General features: G+C 38.8%; 1 protein-coding gene and 1 long non-coding RNA gene across 10 annotated transcripts in view; both read right to left on the bottom strand.

The window, feature by feature from the left end:
• Positions 1-22,585, bottom strand: part of LOC120897332 — a 101,848-nt gene that overhangs the window by 5,354 nt on the left and 73,909 nt on the right. For 7 of the 9 annotated variants that reach the window (XM_040302140.1, XM_040302145.1, XM_040302149.1 and 4 more), the window contains 6 exons: positions 17,605-18,012; positions 15,656-16,709; positions 15,247-15,590; positions 15,012-15,127; positions 14,641-14,728; positions 93-732 (listed from right to left, as the gene is read on the bottom strand). In XM_040302140.1, the coding sequence (XP_040158074.1) occupies positions 93-732; positions 14,641-14,728; positions 15,012-15,127; positions 15,247-15,590; positions 15,656-16,709; positions 17,605-18,012 (2,650 nt within the window). Of the gene's footprint in view, positions 1-92; positions 737-14,640; positions 14,729-15,011; positions 15,128-15,246; positions 15,591-15,655; positions 16,710-17,604; positions 18,013-22,585 lie in introns of those variants that run through there. The other 2 variants (XM_040302141.1, XM_040302142.1) reach the window with 2 other exon arrangements.
• Positions 18,771-19,980, bottom strand: LOC120897338. The gene is made up of 2 exons (XR_005738522.1): positions 19,823-19,980; positions 18,771-19,640 (listed from the first exon to the last, which is right to left on the bottom strand). It is a non-coding gene; the product is annotated as an uncharacterized LOC120897338 (long non-coding RNA).

Here is a 22,585-nt window from a genome sequence, read left to right as displayed (position 1 = left end):
AATGCTCTTACTATTTTTCGTAGGGATCGCTTAGGGCCTACACTCGTGTTAATCCGCCGCTGACTACACTAAAAAATGTGAGCAGAAATTACCTCGATCCACAGATCCAAAACTGCTCCAAGTAGCTGGGACGATAGGTTTTCGTCGGTGCAATATAGGAGTATCCATCTTTGAATTGTTTTGCTGATATAATGAGCTCATTCCGTTTCTCATAGCTTGGCTGGTGGTGGGTACCTGTGATTCCACTACGTTCGTTGAACTGACCGTGGAAGCCGATGCTATTGCTTGTATGTTCATGTAACTGCTCACTCGCGTCACGATACGATTCATGATAATGTCCTTCTCGCTCATCGGATGGTATGTGGAGAGGTCGCGTCCGAGAATTTCCGTCAGCTCTGGTCCAGGGCTGTACGTGAGTAGATCTTCGTCTCCGAGAATGTCGTGATTTAGCGCCAGGCGCATCTCGAGCCTTGGACTGAGTCCAACAGTTGCTTTTACCTTGTCGCCGTAATGTGCGGTATCGCTTGCACATGGTTTCTCGATGTTCGGGAGTTGCACAAATGCATAACATCTGTCAGCAACACTCCCATAGTTTTCTTCGGGAGTAGTAGTTTTTATCGTCTCGCTCTTCTCCGCCAGTAGGGTTGAAGACGGAGTCGTACTTACCGAACCCGTACCGGTGGAATCGTTTAAATCCGCATAAACTGGAGGATTGTTTTGCGTAGCTTGCCCCTGCCAATTTATCGAACGTAAATTACCCGCTAATTATAAGATTTCTACGCAATCGAACGAACGAGCAACAGACATAGTACAGTTCACGTCCAGTAATCCGCACTTACTTGAGTACAGATTATTGAATGTCATTTTGATGTGTTTTTCTAAGCTCTTAGTTTTGTCTCTGTTTATGAACTAATTACTACGGTACATTTTCATATCGCACAAAGGAAGCTTTTAATTAAAAAAATAGAAATATATTTAACTTTTCAATAATATTTCACTATTTTTGACCGAACACTGTTACATTTCATGATTTTTACTGTCAAAGGTGTGGATTACCGAGCTCAAACTATACTAATATCTAGATGAGAAAAAACACCTAACTACACTAGTTACTATATAAGAACATTAAGTAATGTAAGAGTATAAACTTGATTCAAACGCGTTCTCCTGCTATTTTATGTTTGATGGAAACGATTAGGAGAACATTGCTATATTTATATGGCTTTGTTTACTTTTTTTTTCAGGAAATTTGTTTGTATGCTAAAGGCAGTGTTGTCACCTTTTAACGTTTTTTTATGATCGCAGTAGGATGCGCAGCGGTTACTGGCCACATAATTTTTCGTTCATCACATCCACGTTCATCACATCACATCCAGGCCGTGGCCGTCGTCAGTTTTTCTCACTCTGAGAAGCTGATATAGCCACTCAAGATTTATTTGGAGCTTTAGATAGAAAATAAGTTTTGGATCGCATATTTTTTTAAACTTTTTCACTTATAAACATTGAATACATTTTCCAAAATGATTACTGAAAACGAATTGCACAATTTCAGTTAACCGATCGTTGGATCGTCAACTGGCTCAAATATTCTCAAAGATTCTCAAAAGTAAAATTCAACGTAACCTCTGCAGGTGGCCTGACTCTTTTTGGCGCTTCTACAACAGCAAAACAAAATCCACGCATACACCGAAATCCATTACGTACAAAGGAGCAACAAGTGCCAACACTAATGAAATGTGCAATCTCTTCGCGGATCGCTTCGCAGATTGCTTTTCACCGGCCATGAATGATACCGATACCATTGATGCTGCTCTCGTCAACACTCCGGCTGGCGCAATTAACATGAGCACTCCTTTCATCGACAGTGAGATCGTTTTATCTGCCCTAGCGCAACTAAAGCCTTCCTTCGCTCCTGGACCCGACGGTATTCCTTCTACCGTGCTGAAACGCTGTCAAACGACAGTAGCACCTATTCTTGCAAAATTGTTCAATGCATCGCTAGCCAATGGCTACTTTCCCAAAACATGGAGGAAATCTTGGATGGTTCCTATTTACAAAAAGGGCGACAGGACAGATGCCATCAACTACCGGGGTATTACATCCTTGTGTGCCATTGCCAAGGTGTTCGAACTAGTGATATACAAAAATCTGCTACATGCATGCCGCAGCTACCTAAGTCCGTATCAACATGGATTCGTGCCAAAAAAGTCGACTACCACGAACCTGGTTGAATTTGTAACCTATTGCACTAGTCAAATTGATGCCGGAGCTCAAGTCGATGCAATTTATACAGATCTAAAAGCAGCATTCGACTCTCTTCCGCACGCAATTCTTCTCGCTAAACTCGATAAGCTAGGAGTTCCCAGCCCGCTCGTACAGTGGCTTAAGTCTTACCTAATTAATCGCACATACATCGTGAAAATTGATAAGCACATGTCCAAAGAAATAGTCAGCAGCTCGGGTGTGCCACAAGGAAGCAATATTGGCCCGCTTCTCTTCATATTGTTCATCGACGATGTTACCCTCGCTCTACCTCCCGACAGTATCAGTCTGTTTGCCGACGATGCAAAAATTTTTGCGCCTATTCACAACACAGGTGATTGTACATTGCTGCAAGACTGCATCGAAATTTTCTGTTCGTGGTGCAAGCGTAATGGACTGACTATCTGCAACGAGAAAAGCTACTGTGTGTCTTTTAGTCGATGCAGGAGCCCAGTCACTGGTACCTACCTCATAGACGGCACTGCAGTTAATCGACAGAATCATGCCAAAGACTTGGGCGTTCTACTTGACTCTAGTTTGAACTTTAAACAGCATATCGATGACGTTGTAGCCAGAGGAAATCAATTACTTGGCGTGGTTATCCGGACAACTAATGAATTCCGCAACCCCATGTGCATCAAAGCTGTGTACAACTGTATCGTTCGTTCGGTTCTGGAATATTCGTGCGTAGTCTGGAGCCCAACTACCGCTTCTTCAATTGCTCGACTTGAGGCGATTCAACGTAAGCTCACGAGATATGCCCTACGCCTACTTCCCTGGCAGGATCGCAATAATCTTCCTCCGTATGCTGCGCGATGCCGTCTTCTAGGCCTTGAACCTCTTTCGGTTAGAAGACGCAATGCATAGTGTTCTTTCATCGCTGGATTGCTAAATGGCTCTATCGACTCATCGCCATTGTTGCATCGAGTCGATATCTATGCACCAACCGGAACACTTAGGTCTAGAGAAACTCTACGGCTCGCTCAACCCCGTTCCAGTGCTGGTCGGTCAGACCCTATGTTCCGCATGTCGGCTGTCTTCAACACTGTCTCGGATTGCTTCGACTTCGACATCTCAACTCAGTGCTTCAAGGAACGTCTCCGGCTTTTGCCGTGGCCGCAGTGAATTGCGATGCAAATCTTGTTTTTGCTATGTATTTTTTTTTATTGAACTGTTACATCTTAGTTAGGCCATACGGCCCGTTGAAGATTAATAAATAATAATAATAATAATAATAATAAAACCGATTTTGTGCCGATTCAATAAACGTTGAGAACGTAGGGTAACTGTACCAGTTTTCGGCAGTGTACCTATTTTCGGCAGAGTAGCTAAAAACGTGAAATTCTGCACAAATGCGGTAAAAAATTCCACAAAACACAATTTTGTAATGAAATTGTACGTATTTGTTATTCGCATACGAAGTTTCACCACCGACAAACCGACGTGACACTGGCGTTACAAAAGTGTCCCACACGAAAGTACTGTCATTTACTAGTGAGGCCAACACTTCTGTCAAAGTAAGCTCTGTTCACTGCTGCTTCGATGTAAACAACTTTTCTAAATACAAATGGCGAAGGAAGTGTGAGGCAAGATTTTGTGAGTATTATTGGACAAAACACCCAGGAAAATCATTTTATAAGTTTTCAAATCAATGCAAAAGATGTGAGAAGTACATAAAACAATACGCATTGGAATTTGCGAAGAAAAACAAAAAGGGGGTTTAGCAGTTTCTTCTCTGTGTCAGTGTAGTAAGCGAATCATTATAGAGATGGCGCTAGTGTTTAACGTATTTTCATTTGAAATAAGGAGACAACTTTTGAAGCTCTTTTTGTTCGAAGTGTCACGTCGGTTTGTCGGTGGTTTCACGCCATTTCATTACTTTTTTTTTTGAAAATATCAAATATATTGTGCTTTTTTTCGGCAGCTTTGCTCAGCCAATGGTTCGGCAGGTTTTGTGATTAAGAGAATCAGAACAGTAAAAAAATGAAAAAGTGGTGTATATTAAGTGGTGTATCTATATTTAATTTAGTCTAACTTGTTCGGAATTTTAAAATCACGATAAACAAGTTATTTTTCACTTTCAATGCTGCCGAAAATAGGTACACAATAAATGTTCATTTTTTGACAGCTCGTTGTGGTGGGCTCCTGCCGAAACTCGGAACAATAACACACCTTGGATTTGGCTGAATATTTCTTTTAAAATTGATCAGAACACTACAATGTGTATGTCGACACATAATATGAGCTTTCTTGTACCAAATATCACCAATTTTACGACAAACAATGCACTTAGTTAAGACAAAAATAAATATTTGTAAGCCAGTTCGCACCGCACGCTATAACCATCAAACTGTCAATTTTCTTCAATGGCTGCTCTGTTTAAACGTCGCATCAAAATGGCTGGCAAAACGGGCCAAAATAAGCAACATAAAATTAATAATTAAAGTGCTTTTTAACACCAATCTTAGGAAAGTAAAAGTGCTAAATGGCTTTAAACTTTTTTTGTACATATTTACATTGATAAAAACATTTTCTGACCCGTATTCGCGCTGCTGAAAATATGAATGCCGAAATAGGACAAACACAGCCTGCCGAAAATAGGAACAAACTGCCGAAAATAGGAGCAAAATCAATGGTTGTATTTACACGAATATTTATGAAAAAGGGCTTTGAACCGGTAAATAAAAAATAGTGTAGCATACTATGATAGTTTATCAACCAGAATAACTTCACTTTCATGAAAAATAATAAAAAAATGTTTATGTGAGAGCAGTTTTGTGAAACTGCTGCACTAGCGTGCCGAAAACTGGTGCAGTTACCCTAAGTTACTCAAAAGCACTCATGAGTGCTTGAGAAAATAAGCGTTGAGAAACCCCATGGCCCCGCGGCCTGACAGTTGTCAAAGGGAGGAAGCGGTTGCACGCGCTACAGGGCAGTAGCAAGTTAAGCGAGCAGCAGGTGACACCGTTTTAAAGTGTTGGATACATTGTGTATATAGTTCGGTATTACGGAGCAGAATTCCGTGTACGTTTGTTTGTGAAGAGAAAATAAATAGATGAACTAAAATTTGCGCATTATGGCTGAGTTCGCGCTACTGGAAACTGACACCGTTTTAAAGGCATTTTAATGTTGACGCAAAGGTTAAATGGGCCCTAAAAGGAACGATCACTGTCAGGTTTGCGGTGATCAGCGGGATGATCCGGACTTTGTTGCATGTGACAAGTGCAATTTATGGTGGCATTTTTCGTGCGCCGGATTGACGGAACCCGCAGAAGCTGTGGAACAGCGGGAATGGATGTTCGTGGCTTGCCAAGCTAAGGAACGGTCCGGCTTGATTCAGAGGACGCCAGTCAAGCACGCAGAACAAAAGGAAGCTCCAAATGCTAACCTCAATCTGGAGGAGGTTACGCAAATCGTGGCTGAGAAACATAACCTCAAACTGGTTGAGGTTATCCAGCAAGCGGCAGAAACACCCATGCCTTCTTCAAGTGGGACAAGCTACAACGCAGTGAACAAACCTAATCTTACTCCTGCTAAGGTATCCGACAGTGTAGTTAATCGGCTAGCCATTATGAAGCGACGGCAAGAGGCGGAAAGCAAAATGATGGAGCTCGAGTTGCAGCTGAAGTTTGAGAAGGAGGAGGAGGACCTGTTGTCCGAGAAGATGGAAGTGATTGCCATTTCGGGAGCATCGACTGTAACACCGTCCCGGCTGAATGGAGTATCGATGCGAGGCTCGCAGCGGAATGAGCGTGGTCCTGCCCCTCGACTGAGCCGTTCTGAGTCGTCTTGAACCGTCCGGAGCCACTAGTCTGCAGCCGGAGCTGGCGTCAAACAATTTCGACTACCGACTAACGGCTCTGGACGGCTAGATCAGGACGGATGCGGGAGGTTCAGGACACCTGCGGATGGTTCCGGATAGCTTCGAATAGTTCTAGGTGGTTACGGACGGCTCCAGATTAGTGATGGGTCAAGTAGCACTGTGCCACCACGCACACACAGCACAGTAAAAAGCGCGAGCACAATTGCACATTTTATAAAATTGTGGTGCCACACTTCGCACAACTTTTGTGCTTCCCACAGTTTTTGTGCTCCGCACAGTGCTTGTACTCCGCACAGTAACTGTGCTCCACACAGTAACTGTGCTCCGCACAATTTTGTACTCCGTATAGTTACTGTGCTTAGCACTCTTTTTGTACTCCACACACTTTTTTTATCTGCACAGCTATTGTGCTTCCACACTTTTGGTGCGCGCACAATTACACCGCGCTCTGACACCAATCGAACAAGACACCACATTTGTTTGGAATTTGATCGGTTCGAGGTGATGTTTGTCTTGTTTGTTCGAGATGTCTAACGGGAAATCATCATGTTTGTTCGACTCTGATTTGCGTGTTATACCGACGACACAAGAAGCGTAAACTCAAAAAGTTCACGATTGATTTGTATGCGAGAGCGTAGACTTGTACGATTCTGCGTATTTTATTTCTTTCAGTGGAGCAAGTGATGGGATGTGTCCGAGCGTTCTGCTTTGATCAAGTGTATTTTCCAGAGTCCTCTTACAAACTAAAATTCGCTTATATTTATACTGTTCGCGCTGAGGTGTCGAACTCGATTGAGTGTTTCGTCGCGCAAATCAGGGATGTTAAACCAAAGATCACCACAGACTTCTCGTCAAAAGTTTATAGAGTTGTATGGCTGAAATCCAGTTTACGCCAAAGTTAATGCCTCGTGTGAAGTCCGTATGATGTCTGGTTCGATTGAGAGTGCGCGCACAATAGCTGTGCGATAGCACAGTAGCTGTGTGCGCGCACAAAAACTGTGGAACACAGCTACTGTGCGATCACACATTAAGTGTGGTACCACGCACACACGCACAGTAGACTGTGCGTGGTACCACTGCACCACACAGTGAAAAGTGCTACTTGACCCATCACTACTCCAGATGGTTCCGGTTCCGGACGATTCCGAGCTTGGTGTAAAACCTTTCCGAGCCTTATTCGATGATGGTGAAGTCATTCTTCAAACGCTTGTGGGTTTAACTTCACCACTAAGTAGCAGTCCAGGTAGATTAAAATGCAATGATTGCGATACAAAAATCAGGGCCTGTCTCGTGGCGCTGTCGTCAACTCGTACGATTTAAGAACATGTACGTCATGAGATTAAGCCCCGAATGGACCATGCCCCTATACTTTGAATTGACTGTCCTGTGTTGATAATAAATAAGTAACTGAAAACCAAGCCCGCTAGTGGTACATACAGGTCTTGGCCGACAATGGTTTTTATGCCGTATAAGAAGAAGAAGAATATGTACTTCTTCTACTTGACCTAACATCCTGCGTGAGCATGTCTGTCTATACAGGATTTCTAGACTTATTCAGTGCCACGCAGCCGGATATTCAATCCACTTAACTTTATTCCACGACGGGCATGTTGATAACGGTTAACGGTTAACGGCTGAAGCACGGAACCGCCTCGTCTGTATTTCAAGGCCAGAATTTCTTTAATTATCGATGAAATGAATAAAAAAATGTCATCTATTATTAAATTTTTAACCTTTTAAGTTAACTATCACAGTTCCGTGGAACACGCATGACATACCCGTCGTGGGTTCAAATCTAAAATGAACCGTGCTCCGTAGCAAGGACTGACTTTCCGGCTGCGTGGTACTTAATAAGTCTCGAAAGACTGTATTGGCCAACATCTCCATTATCATCTTAACACATTTTCGTATTAAGTTGTTTTCAATTAATTAAATTAATTACCCAGTTTAATTTTACTGTTTGCTTCTTTTTTGTATAAGGGGTGATTTTTTCTATTTTTTATAATAAACTCATACGAAATATCTTGATGCTTTGTTTTGTATACATTAAATATTCCAATTAAGTTGATGATGAATTATTTCGATCGATATAGTCAATTTTTGCCGTTTGCGATACAAATTACCGACTTTTTTAACGACTGCTCGACTTTTTATCCACTATTGCTATGGCAGCCGTGACAGTTTTTTCCACCGTTTTATCGGTAGACAAATTTGTCGCTTCAAGATACCAATCCGCCATGTTTGTTATTATATTGTTCGATATATTTATCGATCGGTGGTTAACGTCGTTGGCGATAGGTGTCTATGATACGAAAGGAAGACAAACATGCGCAGCGTTTCTTATGGCGTTACGAACCAACGGACGAGTTGGAAACCTACATCGTGGATGTCGTAATGTTCCGGTCTACGTGTTTACCCTCAACAGCGCAGAATGTCAAGAACCGTAACGCACAAGAGCACATGGAACAATTCTCACGAGCGGTGGAAGGAATTATCGAAAGCACTTACGAAGACGTCTTTCTGGGCAGCTTCGAGACGGTATCCCGTATCCCGTGACGTAAGGGTGATTTTTAGAAACGGCGGATTTAAGTTGCTGAACTGGACATCAAATAGTATGAAATTGATGAGTTTTACGTCCGGTCTCGTTGGCCGGCATAAAACAGAACGTAAATACTTTGCACGATATGACTTTACTTCCTAGTTCCACGATGCAAACGAGCGTACGTCCGTTCACCTCGACGGTTACAGGCAGGCCCCGACCGTGAGTGTACGCACATAAACGCGTCCTGTTGGCTCGCGTGAGATACCGTTCGGGAAGATCGGGATCGATTGATAACGCAGTCAATCTACAACGTGATCTGGTGGCTGCGTCCGCCTCCAACAATGAGATGTCTTCGTGAAGCAAATGGCGACATCAAATGTTTATCATCCATTGGAGACGAGGCGGAACGAGTAGAGGAAAGCGGGGCAAAATGGGCACCCTCTATTAAGGCATTATTTCCCTACAAAGATACTTTCCAATGCTCAAAATCTATTATTCATTAGAGTGTTTTATGAACACCATTTAAGTTTCATAACCCTTACATAACAAATAACCAAAAAAAAAATGGAAAATAAGGTTTAGCCGGGCAAAATGAGTATGTTAACTGAAGTTTACTGAAAATTCCTTTGAATATGCCACAAAATACAATTTTTTCATTATTCTATGCCTCCACCCTTTATCTATGGATTGAAATTGCCCCATAGAATGAAAACAACTTAAAATAATGAAAACAGTGTAAAATTAAAGTTTAGGATGTTTTAGGAGAAGCTATTTTGACACGCGGGGTAAAATGGGCATATGTAAACAAACTGTGAAACGTCAAAACACTGGGGCAATATTTATGTAAAGGTCAAATTTAATGATTGTCATATAACGCTTATAACTTTTTAAAATAAAATCAATCTGTATTTTTATAGATTTTTATAAAATAAATCCAATCATATCGTCCCTCCTTAATTTGAATTAAGTTAAATTCAAATTTCAAGAAAGTGAATAAAGCTACCTTATAATTGATAACAAATCATTCAATATAGATGTATCGAATGAAATCCAACACCAACGGCAAAAATAATACAAAATTCAATATTTGATCATCCTTGAATCGTTGATATAAACGACTTTAAATGCTTGACAATTGTATCTCATGATTCTCATTCTCTTATGAGCGTCGAACGGATTTCGTCGTTCGAAGCTGGTACCCGCCCCGCATACTTCCGGCCACGAATGATCAGCGATATGTGATCACTAGTACAGCTCCAAATTCTGTGCTAGCGACAAGTTGTATTCAGTTATATTACCAAAACGTTCGAGGTGTTCGTACCAAGCTCAACAACTTATGTCTACAGTAGAACGTCGAATATCCGGGAGTGGATTAACCGGCGGGCGGCTTAACCGTGCGCATAAATATGACAGCTGTTCAAACGTACGGAGAAAATTCACTGATGATGGCTCATACTCTATTTGGAGCTATCCTGGTCTTCCATTAAACTCGACCACGCAACGATTTTCATAGTCAAGGATGAGACGTACCCAGCAGCAATAGAGATTAATGCAGGTTGGGTCGCGTATTTCGGAATTCCAATATATATACCACCTGGCCGAAGCAACTGTGAATCATTCATGAATACTGTACAGTGTACACGATAGTGTATGTGGGATACTCGTTAGGATGAAACCCTCTGACGTACTTATGCTGATGGGAGACTTTAACACGCCAACCATCAGATGGAGCCAGTCTTCAGATGGCGGTAACGGTCTGATCGCCAGCACGCAGTCGGGGAATAATGGCTTCCTCACTCATGGTATGGCTCTAAATGGGTTGGTTCAAATCTTGGGGGTCTAAAACGCACTAGACCGTCAACTTGATCTTGTGTTCGTTAATCTTGTGGCCAAATCTATTTGCTCTGAAGTCCAAGTATCGATCACTCCGATGCTCAGCCCTGAGATCTACCACCCAGCGCTTGAGTTGACTTTATCGGTTCTAGTGTTCTAGAGCACAATTAGGTGTGCTGTGCGCACACGCACGCACATCTCAGTGTGCGGTGCACATTTCGCACTGTGCGCGCACTCCGCACTGTGCGCGCACTCCGCACTTTTCGCACAGTGCGCGCACTTTTCGCACACTCCGCACAGTGCGCGCACTTTTCGCACAGTGCGAGCACACTCCGCACTTTCCGCACACTTCACACAGTGCGAGCACACTCCGCACTTCGCACAGTGGAAGCTTCACTTGCTTCAATTTGCACTGTGCGAGCACACTTCGTACTATATTATTGGAAGTCAGGTGGTGTAATACTGAGCATATTTTGACAAACCGCCTTTTGTCGTACAGGTTCTCAAACCAGGTTGTAAAATACGGGGTTTCTCTAACTAACTCAAGCTTCAACTGTAAGTTTCATTTCCAATTCGTAAAATCCCAATACAACATTGTCAAATGTATGTCGAACGTACACAAAGCAACCAATGACATATCATTAGAGAGAGAGAGAGAGAGAGAGAGAGAGAGAGAGAGAGAGAGAGAGAGAGAGAGAGATAGAGAAAGAGAGAGAGAGAGAAAGAGAGAGAGAGAGAGAGAGAGAGAGAGAGACTGCACTTCATTCCTCGCTCTTCTTTTCCACCCTTTTACGCATGGCAAAAGCGCAGAACGCTGAAACACGCACGCACTGCTGAAATCAATACAATTTAATCATCGTAGGCATTGGGTAGAGCGAGAAACAACATAATTCTTTGCAAGTGTGGATGGCCGGTGCACGAGCACACCGAAACCGCGCGGAGACATTTGCTGCGAGAATCGAATGCACAGAACGCTGCGCTTGACCACCATCGAAAACCCGTTACACAACCACATGCATACAACACACCCAGACAAAAATTTAAAAGCCCAGAAAACACAATATCAACACAGCGGTCCGTAGCCGGAGAAATTATCAGGAAAAATCGGCTGACACCAAGCACGCGTTTCTTTAAAACAACTATGAACTGTGAAGGTCGTAGGTAAACGGCGCTCCAGTGGGTTGAGGTTTCTTGCAAGAATCGATCACCGGACTGTGCTCGCACTGTGCGAAAAGTGCGCGCACTGTGCGGAGTGTGCGAAAAGTGCGCGCACTGTGTGGAGTGTGCGAAAAGTGTGCGCACTGTGCGGAGTGTGCGAAAAGTGCGCGCACTGTGCGGAGTGTGCGAAAAGTGCGGAAAGTGCGGAGTGCGCACGCACTGTGCGAAAAGTGCGCGCACAGTGCGGAGTGAGAGGTGTGCTGTGCGCACAGTGCGCACTCGCGCACAATGCACAACACTTATCGGTTCCTCACATTTCGTCGTACTACGTTCTTCCTTGTGTGTCACATTCTTACACATTCTTCCTTGTGTGTCTTCTTACATTACTCAAAATCAGCATAGATTTTTTCCAAAACATTCGACCACGACGAATTTGTTGAGTTGAGGTGATTCACTTTCAAACCCATTTACGGGTTTGTCAAGTGTACCTCAGAGCAGTGCACTCCTGTCCTGTTCTGTTTATTATATTCATCAATGATTGTTTTAGCATTCTTTCTGATAACGGGCATCTGTTATTTGCAGATGATATTAAAATATGTTTCCCAGTGTCCTCTTTGTCGGATTGCTAAGCATTCCAAAAACAATTGGACGCGTTCTCTACAAGGTGTTCAACGAACGGCTTGACCCTCTGTCTCGATAAATGCAACGTGATCTCTTTCTGTGACAGATAAGATAAAACACTATTTTCTTATAATTTAGACGGGGCATCTTTAAATAGAGTGTCCTCCTGTGAGCTGGGAGTCTGGTTAGACTGCGAGCTCTCGTTCAAGGAGCCCATGAACATTGTTGTCAATAAAGCCAATAAGTATTTAGGCTTGATCTCCCGCATGGATTCCGAAATACGCGACCCAACCTGCATAAAGGTTCTCTACTGCTGCTGGGTACGTCCCATCCTTGACTAAGCATGCATAGTCTGGATTCCGTCAGGTACTACAGCCATGCAAAGGCTTGAGAAAATACAAAAAAAATTCTCTCGTATCGCAGTCCGTAGATTCCTGCATGGTTACAATAGCAGCATGCCTCCTTACTCGGTACGCTGCCGGTTGTTGGGTTGTTGGGTGACATCAAGACTCGTCATTCACATGCTCAGGCTATGCTTATTGCCGGTTTACTTACTTATAATATTGATGCTCCTCCCTCACTGTCAAATAATCCGCTGTATGCTCCTTCCCGTTATTTTCGTGACAGACCCCCCCCCCATTTTCATTCCTCGGATGCGTTGTACATTCGCACAGAACGACCCGTGGCTTAGAGAATTATTATAATCATTTTGACTTTAATCTTCCTTTATCCCGCTTCCGTGCTCTCTTACTGGATTCGTTCTAATCTATTCTCTCCACACATTTTTCCCATCCCTCAATCCTCCTTCCCTAGTGTTAAGTGAAAATTGTAAAGCCAAGTGAGGCAAACAATTAAGAAATATATAAATAATAATAATAATAATAATAAACCTTCGACAGCGCGCTCAGACGAGGGGTAGGAACAAGAACTGTGTAGGAACGAGGTCCCGTAACAGGTTGGCTGATAAGTCCCCGGTCTGACACATAGATGGCGCCGCTAGTATTAAATGCATATTATTTTTATATAGTACCAACCTTCAAATGATTCGTGTCAAAATTTGACGTCTGTATGTCAATTAGTTTGTGAGACAGAGCGTCTTTTGTCAAGCAACTTTTGTTATTTTGTTGTTCCACCAAGACAACTCACCGTGCCACAAGTCATTGAGAACGATGGCAAAAATTCATTAATTGGTCTTCGAATTGCTTCCCCACCCACCGTATTCTCCAGATCTGGCCCCAGCGACTTTTTCTTGTTCTCAGACCTCAAAAGGATGCTCGCAGGGAAAAAAAATGGCTGCAATGAAGAGGTGGTCGCAGAATCTGAGGCCTATTTTGAGGCAAAACCGAAGGAGTACTACCAAAATGGTATAAAAAAATTGGTTATAACCGTTGTATCGCTCTTGAAGGGAACTATGTTGAATAATAAAAACGAATTTTGACAAAAAAATGTGTTTTTCTTTGTTAGACCGGGGACTTATCAGTCAACCTGTTTTTGCAGAATGATTTGACAAGTAGCCAAAAGTTCGTTACAGGCAGTTTGACATCTAAGAGCCCTTTTCGATTCAAATTTTAATTGTGATTAAAATGATAAATCGGTCTGGTTATTGCAAGAAAAGGAAGAGTAAGTATGTCTGTAGCAACAGAAAATGATTGAGGGAATGATGAATTTTCATGGGCTTTCTTCACAGTCCTTATGTAGGAAGAAGAACAGGATCAAGGACTGTGTAGGAACGAGGTTAAGTACAGTAGAACGTCGATTTTCCGGGGACGGATTAACCGGCGGGTGGCTTAACCGTGCGCATGAATTTGACAGTTGGTGAACATTTTCTGCGATGAACCGGTAAGCAAAAACATTTGTTGTGCAGCAATCTAGTGTCTAGTGATACTTTTTAACTTCATTTTTTATAAAAGACAATTATTGTTGAAAATATATTGTTGTTGATTCAAAAATATTCTACTAGTGATTAATCGATTATTTTGATGTGAATTTCTAGTAAAACCGGTGAATTTTAAAGTATTTATATGAATTTGACATTTCTTGGACCATTATCCGTGGAAATCGATTAACCGGCATCCGTCCGGTCCCGAGCTGCCCGGATAATCGACGTTCTACTGTATTAGCCAAAATCGGCAGATTTTACTCGTTAAGCGATTTTCGATTTTCATATTTTTGTGTTATACGAAAAACCTCGATAGGAGTGCACGTTGTGAGGGGTTACACTATAACTATATGTATATATAAATTTAATATAACTATAAATATATATATATATATATATATATATATATATATATATATATATATATATATATATATATATATATATATATATATACATATATATGTATATATAGTTATATTTATATGTATACTATATACCGTACTACCGTATATATCCTACCTGGTTATCTCGACCGCTAAGTGGTTTACTATCGTCATCGGATTCGCTGCTTTCGCTGTCTTCTTCGAACAATGGCTCAAGTTTTCGTCTAATGGTTTCATATTTTCAAACAAACGGAAAGTCTCAACTATTAACAATCGCCATACACGATTTGGTACAAAATTATGTACCAATAACGGTATCTACGCTAATGAAAAAACTCTTTCATTTATAATTAATGCTACGTTAATTGCTTTGTTTTGTTCTTTTCTAAAACGGAAATGTATGTTTTCTCTATGAAATATACTTTAACAAAATCATTCATCCCAGAAATTGCTATACTTCCTGATTATGTATGCTTATTCAATAACAGATACACATCGTTAGCTTACCTTGGTAAAAGTCCACGAACCGCACTTGCTGTCATTGGAGGTGCCATCAAAAGTTCATCCATCATTAACTCAGTGTCATCATCGCCAGTATTTGACGATGATGACTTAGTTGGAGACTTTTGGACAAAACACGTGTTTAAAAGATAAAATGAGAATGTCATTATGATTGTAGTTCATACACGTCAGAATAAAAAAATAATTGTCATAGTCTTAGGGGACAGCGGTAGAGACGTACCGAATGCGTTTGCTCAATGCTTCCAAATATCTGCATATCATCATTTTCACCACCACTGGTTGGAGTGCCCCAAACTTCCTCGCCAGAGGTTGCTGATGTTTCGCCTTCGAATGCTTCCTCTTCATCACATCCAATGCTGGAGGCATGTTCACTCACTCGTTTTTCGCGGCATTTTTCCCAATCGTTATTGTTAGCCTCCACTTCTTCAGTACTATTGTCTCGTCTGCCAAGATATCGATCAATGAAAGCTCGAGATTCTTCTATGAAGTTTCCAGCTCTAGCTGTCCAATTCAAAAAGGTTTGCGTGTTATTGTCGTAAACCTCTTTTGTAACAATTTTAATGTCTGAAAATATAAAAAATAAAACACGTATACAATCGTTCTGAAACCTTCGTGTAAATAACAAATACCACATTCCGAATCTTCATCTGAAGAGAACGTTTTGTTATCATCTGTATCCTCTGAAGGTACACGTTCCAGGCTTGATATAGTACCGTAACGTTTTAAACTAGGATTCAAAGCACGGTAAGGTGGTTCAACTATTTCGTCTTCAGGTGAATTATCTGGTGAATATTCATCGTTGAGAGCAACTTCAGAATTTTCTGTTACACTTAGAGTACTCGGAGCTAACTGCAGATGATTATTTTCAATGGTTGTCCACGGCAACATGGGCTTTCGTATACAACCTGCATTTACGAATGCGTCTGGTGTCGGAGGTACCACAGCGATAGTTGGTAATACTTCAAAGGGATCCAACTGTACTAAAGATGATGTTGGATTTATCTGTGCCAGACCAATCAAACTCATCAGTGACCATGCCGTATCGTCGTTTTTATTGACGTTGTCTTCAATCTTGTACACATCACGATTGCATGACTCCTGAGCATTTCGCTCCTTTAACGATGGATTGAAGGGAAACCCGTTGAAAGGAAAACCATTCATTTTGGTTGGGTTTTGTTTAACTTGCTGGATGCTTACATTTCTCGAGCTGGCATTACAAGCATTTTCTAATATTTTAACTCGTTCATGCAAACAGTTATCTGGACTGAGAGTACTTTTTTCAAAGTCTTTTGCCGTACACTTACAATGACATGGGGTTTGACACATTGTTTTGTAACTGTCGTTAATAGATATTTGTTTGTGTTCATAATTTTCTGTTGTTTGAGTCACAAAAATCTTTTTAGCACACTCAACATGATTTGAACATCCAGCATTCTGTCTGCCTGGCATGGTTAATGTGCTTGAGGAGGATATACTAGATGTAGAATTGATACTTTTATCTAGACTGCTTCCGGTGGTTGAATTTGACACGCAGCAATGATTTGATGAAGTACAATGACTTTGTTGAACTATCAAAGAGTTGGTGCTTGGTGAGTTGAAACGGCTTTTACAGTTTTTGAGACACTGTCGGCACATTGATATTGTGTCTAGTTTATTGCTTAACGGACTTGATCTTACTGTAATCTGTTTCAATAGAAGAAATAAAAAAAATCAAGCATCACCTTAATCATGACCATAATCAACAATTAAAAGGAGCCATATATTCAATGTATCTATAATGTTGCTCAGACAAAATGCAATGAATTATTGAAATATCAGCTACATTATATGATTGATTAATAGATTTTCAATTGTAACTGATGTGATTTTATATTGTTTCCCAAGGATTTTTGGATGCTTTCAGATTTATTTTAAAGGTTCTTTACTTCCTCAAATTCATTTCGTTATAATTATTATTATTTTTATTATTATTCTTATCATTATAATTATTATCATAGTAATAAATATTATTATCATAATTATTATTCTTCTTCTTATTATTATTATTGTTACTATTTTCATTATAATTTTTATTATTATTATTATTATTATTATTATTCTTATTATTATTATTATTATTATTATCATTATTTTTATTATTATTATTATTATTATTATTTTTATTATTATTATTATTATCATTATTATTATTTTTATTATTATTATTATTATTATTAGTACTATTTTTATTATTATTATTATTATTATTATTATTTTTATTATTTTTATTACTAACATTCAATCATATAGGAAATCCGATCATATAATTTCAAATGCAACTTCAGGTAGCTACCAAACCCGGATCTTATTTTTTCACAAACAACGGTACAAGTATGACGTTAGTTGGTTAATAAATAATTTATACTCTTTTACAATGAAGTGCGATAGCTTGCAGATCTACTTTTTTTTAAACGTACATTGGAGTTGGATGTAACATGTTCAAAAAACAAAAGTACCATTCATACCATTCATTAGAATCCTTCATGTTGAAGTAACGGAATTCATTCATTCATGCAGTTTGAATTGCTTTGATACTAACCTGACTGTCGGACGTTGTGCTTTTAGAAACACTTTTATTATCTTCATCATCATCATCACAAGCCGAATTATCGTCAATGAAAGGCTGGTCGTTTATCGTGTTATTTTTTACCAATGTCCCATTGCTGGAGCCATTGTAGCGGGGAGCAGATCTAAAAGGGCTTCCGTCAGAATTAACCAGGTTTAATTCTTTGGATCGGTTAGTCACTTGTTCGACCGACCAGTCTTCTACCAATTGCTCGGGATCGGAATCTATAGGATCGGATTCGATGATCTGTTTATTCAGCTGCCCTTTCATCCATTGCGCCAAGTGTAGAGCACTACCCTGCGGAACACCAGTTTTATTGAGCTTTCTACACTTCTCATCGATAAGCTCATCAACTCGCTTTGGGACTTTGCTGACCCCTGACTGAATTCGTATTGTGATCATTCAAACGTGAAGCATCGAAGCAAACCCAAGATAACATTAACAAAATAAGAAAGAGAGAAAAAGAGATAGAAAGAAATAAATCAACTTTGTAAATAACTAATTACACAAATTGTTACTAATTACAATTAAACAAACTCTTTAATAAATAAATATGCTCTGTCTTGTCCACGATACATAATGACCCCGCAACAAATTATGCACACACAAATGTGCTGTAATTTTTATGATATACTTCATAGAAGTGAAACTTAAACATTCTTTTAAGAGTGCATTGATTTCAAGCGCGATTTGGATAATTAGCTTTATACGTTTTTGACTGCTGCAATAACGAAAGGCAAAACAAAATTCAATTTTGTTGGAAAAATTTAACGCTTGTTATGGTTGCTATTTTTGAACTATAAGCTCAGAAACCCCTTTTCTGTAATGAAATGTGATTACTTATTACTTATATTTGTACAACTTTTTTCATGCTCATGTGTTTACTTCGTGTTTAAATAACCTATTGTATTTTTTATAATGCCACTACAGAATCAACAAATCGATTTCCTTAAGATTCCGCTTCCCGAGTTTGGAGTTCTTGTCTTATACGCTAAATAGATGTTCAAATGTCACTGCATCTCGCGTGGGTTGTATGGTTCAACTTGTATTTATTCGCGATGGAATTGAAAAGATTTGATGGAGAAAAGGCTCTGCAAAGGCAGGTTCAAGTAAATTGAATGAAACTAACAAGCGTTTAATTTTTCAAACATAATTGTTTTTATTTTCCTCTTTCTTACGTAAACAATCTTATTCGATGTATAGTACATTTAAACAATATATGGAGCTGATTTCCACAATGACAATTCAACTTATTTTAATATACATTCAAATGAAATGCAACCTTACTACAATTTTATTTTTAATGTTATGACATACATTTTGAGGATTCAGGACTTTCCTGATTCCATCCTTTTAAATTATATTGAAGAAGGACGGAACTGTATTAATGATGGCATGTGTAATTACTTTCATCGAAATTACAACAATGCTGCTGTGAATATAGTTACTTTATGCATCTTCATTTATGCTTCCTTTATGCAATGCTGCAATGATTATTGTTACATGTTACACTATGCTACACTATGTTACTTAATTTATTTATATAGTACTAGCTGGCCCGGAAAACTTAGTTATTCCCAAAAACTTAAAAAACCTCTGCTTTGTTACTTTGGATAATTGTACAGGTATTCCCCGATATACTGGTACAAGTATTCAATAATCTTAATGCGGACCGGAGGCAATAGCGTATCGCGAATATTAGCGTACGTCAAATTTATAGGTTTTCAGTAAAATTATTGCTAATTTTCTTATAATTTTGCTTGAAGTCGTAAGTTTTAGTCATTGAATTATTTATTTAATCTGATTTCAAGTGCAGATAACAATTTCATACCTGTCAAAATGGTTTTTAAAATTTGACCGAAGGGAATTTATTTTAATTCAACATTCATTGTGTCAAACTAGTACAAATTGCAAAAAAAAAACTGTCACATTTAAAAACTAGCGTACAGGTAGTCTCCGAGATACACGTTACCAAGGTGGAATGGAGGTGTCTTCACCAGAGGAGGTGTCTTCTCAGCGTTTGGCATGTTGATATTTTGAGATTCAGTTTGACAAAAGCCGTCGATATTTGTTTACAGGCAGCAGCCGCAGTATAACGTGGAAAATGTCGATTTATACAGTGTGCATGCAAAATACAAGGTTTTAGTGTTATATAAAAAATTATTTCACTAAAACAATTCATTTATCATACCCGTATACCAGCAACATTCGTCGCATTTGACAACTGCCGTCGATCCTGGTTTTGTGCTTTTTTTCTAAAGCCTTGATGGCCAAATTTCTGTATGACGACACTTCCTTTCTACCACTTTGGTCCGGTCGAGCTGCCCGGATAATCGACGTGCTACTGTATATATATATATATATATATATATATATATATATATATATATATATATATATATATATATATATATATATATATATATATATATATATATATATATATATATATATATATATATATATATATATATATATATATATATATATATACAGTAGCACGTCGATTATCCGGGCAGCTCGAATATATATATATATATATATATATATATATATATATATATATATATATATATATATATATATATATATATATATATATATATATCCCAACCCAACTGACATTTTATAGCACGAATAATCGGGAATTCGAGCAAATTCCCTTAAACTGGAGCCTTAAACTTCCCTTAAACTGCACCAGTTTAAGGGAATTTCGAAAAAGTCCTTTAAAATCAAATGTGATGCGGCTGTTTCGTTACTTTCTTCTAGATTCGCCCGGAAACGATGTTTGCTATCGTTATAGTTGGTCATGTACCCATTTTATACTTAAATAATACCCATTTTTATAGAATAACGTCACATAAAATTAGCTTTTGTTTTTCATCAAAAAACTATAGTCATGAATGAAAAATGAGCTCGACGGCATCGTTCATCGATAGAGGAACGTCTAATTTACGATCACGCCAAATCTTGGCGCTTTCAACATACTTGATCACACACAAATCCACATTTTCAGGCGTATCGAGCACTAATCGAGCAGATATGGTAAAACAATTTCGAGCAAATGTCACTTGGGAAGACATTTCACAATGGATGTGTCAAATCAGTAGAATTGACTCAAAGAACTGTAAAATTTATATAATTAATAAAATTTAAATAATTAATAAATATACATATATATATATATATATATATATATATATATATATATATATATATATATATATATATATATATATGTATATTCTACCTATCTGCACCTATCTATCTATATTATATATATTATTACATATATAGTGTACCAATTATGAACTTAGTTTGTCATCAATGCGCACTTTTGAAGGCAGTACAAATAAGTTTTTTTCACAATCATTGGAAGCCTATGTAAATGTGTTAAACCTGCACATATTTTTTAATTTGATTGGTTTTAATAATTAATCATTGAAAAAACCTTATAACTGCTGCTTGAAAATGTAACAATTATGGCACTAGTGTTCCTATTATGGTTATAACAGGGTTCCTATTATGGCCAGTTATTTAAAATCGTGTATTTTACATGCAAAAATTCACGTTATGTGATGAATTTAAAACAAATTAATGAAAAATTACTCAGAACCAAAAAATCTTCTTTTTCTTCTGTGGCACAACAACCGTTATCGTTCAAGGTCTGCCTTTACCATTACTGTGGCTTGGCTTTCAGTGACTTAATGATTTTGCTCATAGCAGGATAGTCAGTCGAGCAGTGGCGGATTTAAGGTGTTGGGGGCCCTAAGCGTTAAAAGGAGTGGAGGCCTCCCGGTTGGTGTGGAGGGGGGGGGGTGATGTGTGCTCAGGATCCCTCTACTGGGCCCCTATAGTTTATGAGTCCCTTCATCCATGGAGCACCTATCTAGCACAGAAGCTCTTGCTGAGACTACTGTACACACTGTTCTATTTGCTGGAATTACCATACACGGGGCCCCTACATTGACAGGATAATATGGGTTATGGGTTCAAGCGAAGAATGGACCTTTCCCCTGTAGCAAGGATTGAGTATTAGTTACACTAATTGTTACATTAATGTTACACCAAATAGAAGAAGAAGTATAGGTGCCTATTATGTACAAAGGTGAAACATCAATTCGTGAAATCTGTAATAATAAATGCCTATATTAAGTTTTATAGTAGAATATGTGATTAAAAGCTTTAAAAGTCACCAATGTTCAATAAGCACCAATATTGGTGCTATGACCATAATTGGTTCACTTGCCCTTGTGCGATAATTGGAACATCGTTGTTAAGTTGTACCAATTCTGGACATATGGAAAAATACATCTTTTTGTTGAAATATTGTTAAATTTTGTTTTGAAGTTGTTACATATCTAGCATTTTGCACCATAATGGCGTTTTTTCACATAACACTATGCTTAGATGCTTGAAAATCACTGAGCTGCTCTTAGTAAAATGATAAGAGGTGGCAAAAATCTTGGCTGCTTATTTTGAAAAGGTGATATTAGTTAAATGGAAGTTCCTCGCATGTAACTATTGAAACATAAATGTTTTAAAATTCTAATATTTGAATTAAAAAATCAATCCATAGTTGCAGAAATTTACTGTTTTAAGCAAAATATTGGTTGCTATGGCCATAATTGGTACTATGGCCATAATTGGTACACTTACCCTATAATACATATTTTCCTAAATAACTAAAATATTACATCATTGCTTGGGGTTTAACTTAGGATAATAGTATCGTGCCAGTATCCCCACAGTATCGCATCGTCGAGTTTAAACCGCCAGGCACCTTACGCCAAGTGTCAAAATGTTTACTAAAAAACAACAATCTTGCTCTTTGTATGGGAGTTGGAAAATTGCAATTAAATTAAGGTTAGTGTAACATCTCAAAATGTTTACATTCTTAAAACCTATTTTCATACCACCATAGAAGAAGAAGTATAGTGGTGCCTACAATCGA

The sequence above is a fragment of the Anopheles arabiensis genome, chromosome 2, assembly GCF_016920715.1.
Source record: "Anopheles arabiensis isolate DONGOLA chromosome 2, AaraD3, whole genome shotgun sequence".
NCBI lineage: Eukaryota > Metazoa > Arthropoda > Insecta > Diptera > Culicidae > Anopheles > Anopheles arabiensis.
This window is presented reverse-complemented; position numbering and strand designations above follow the sequence as displayed.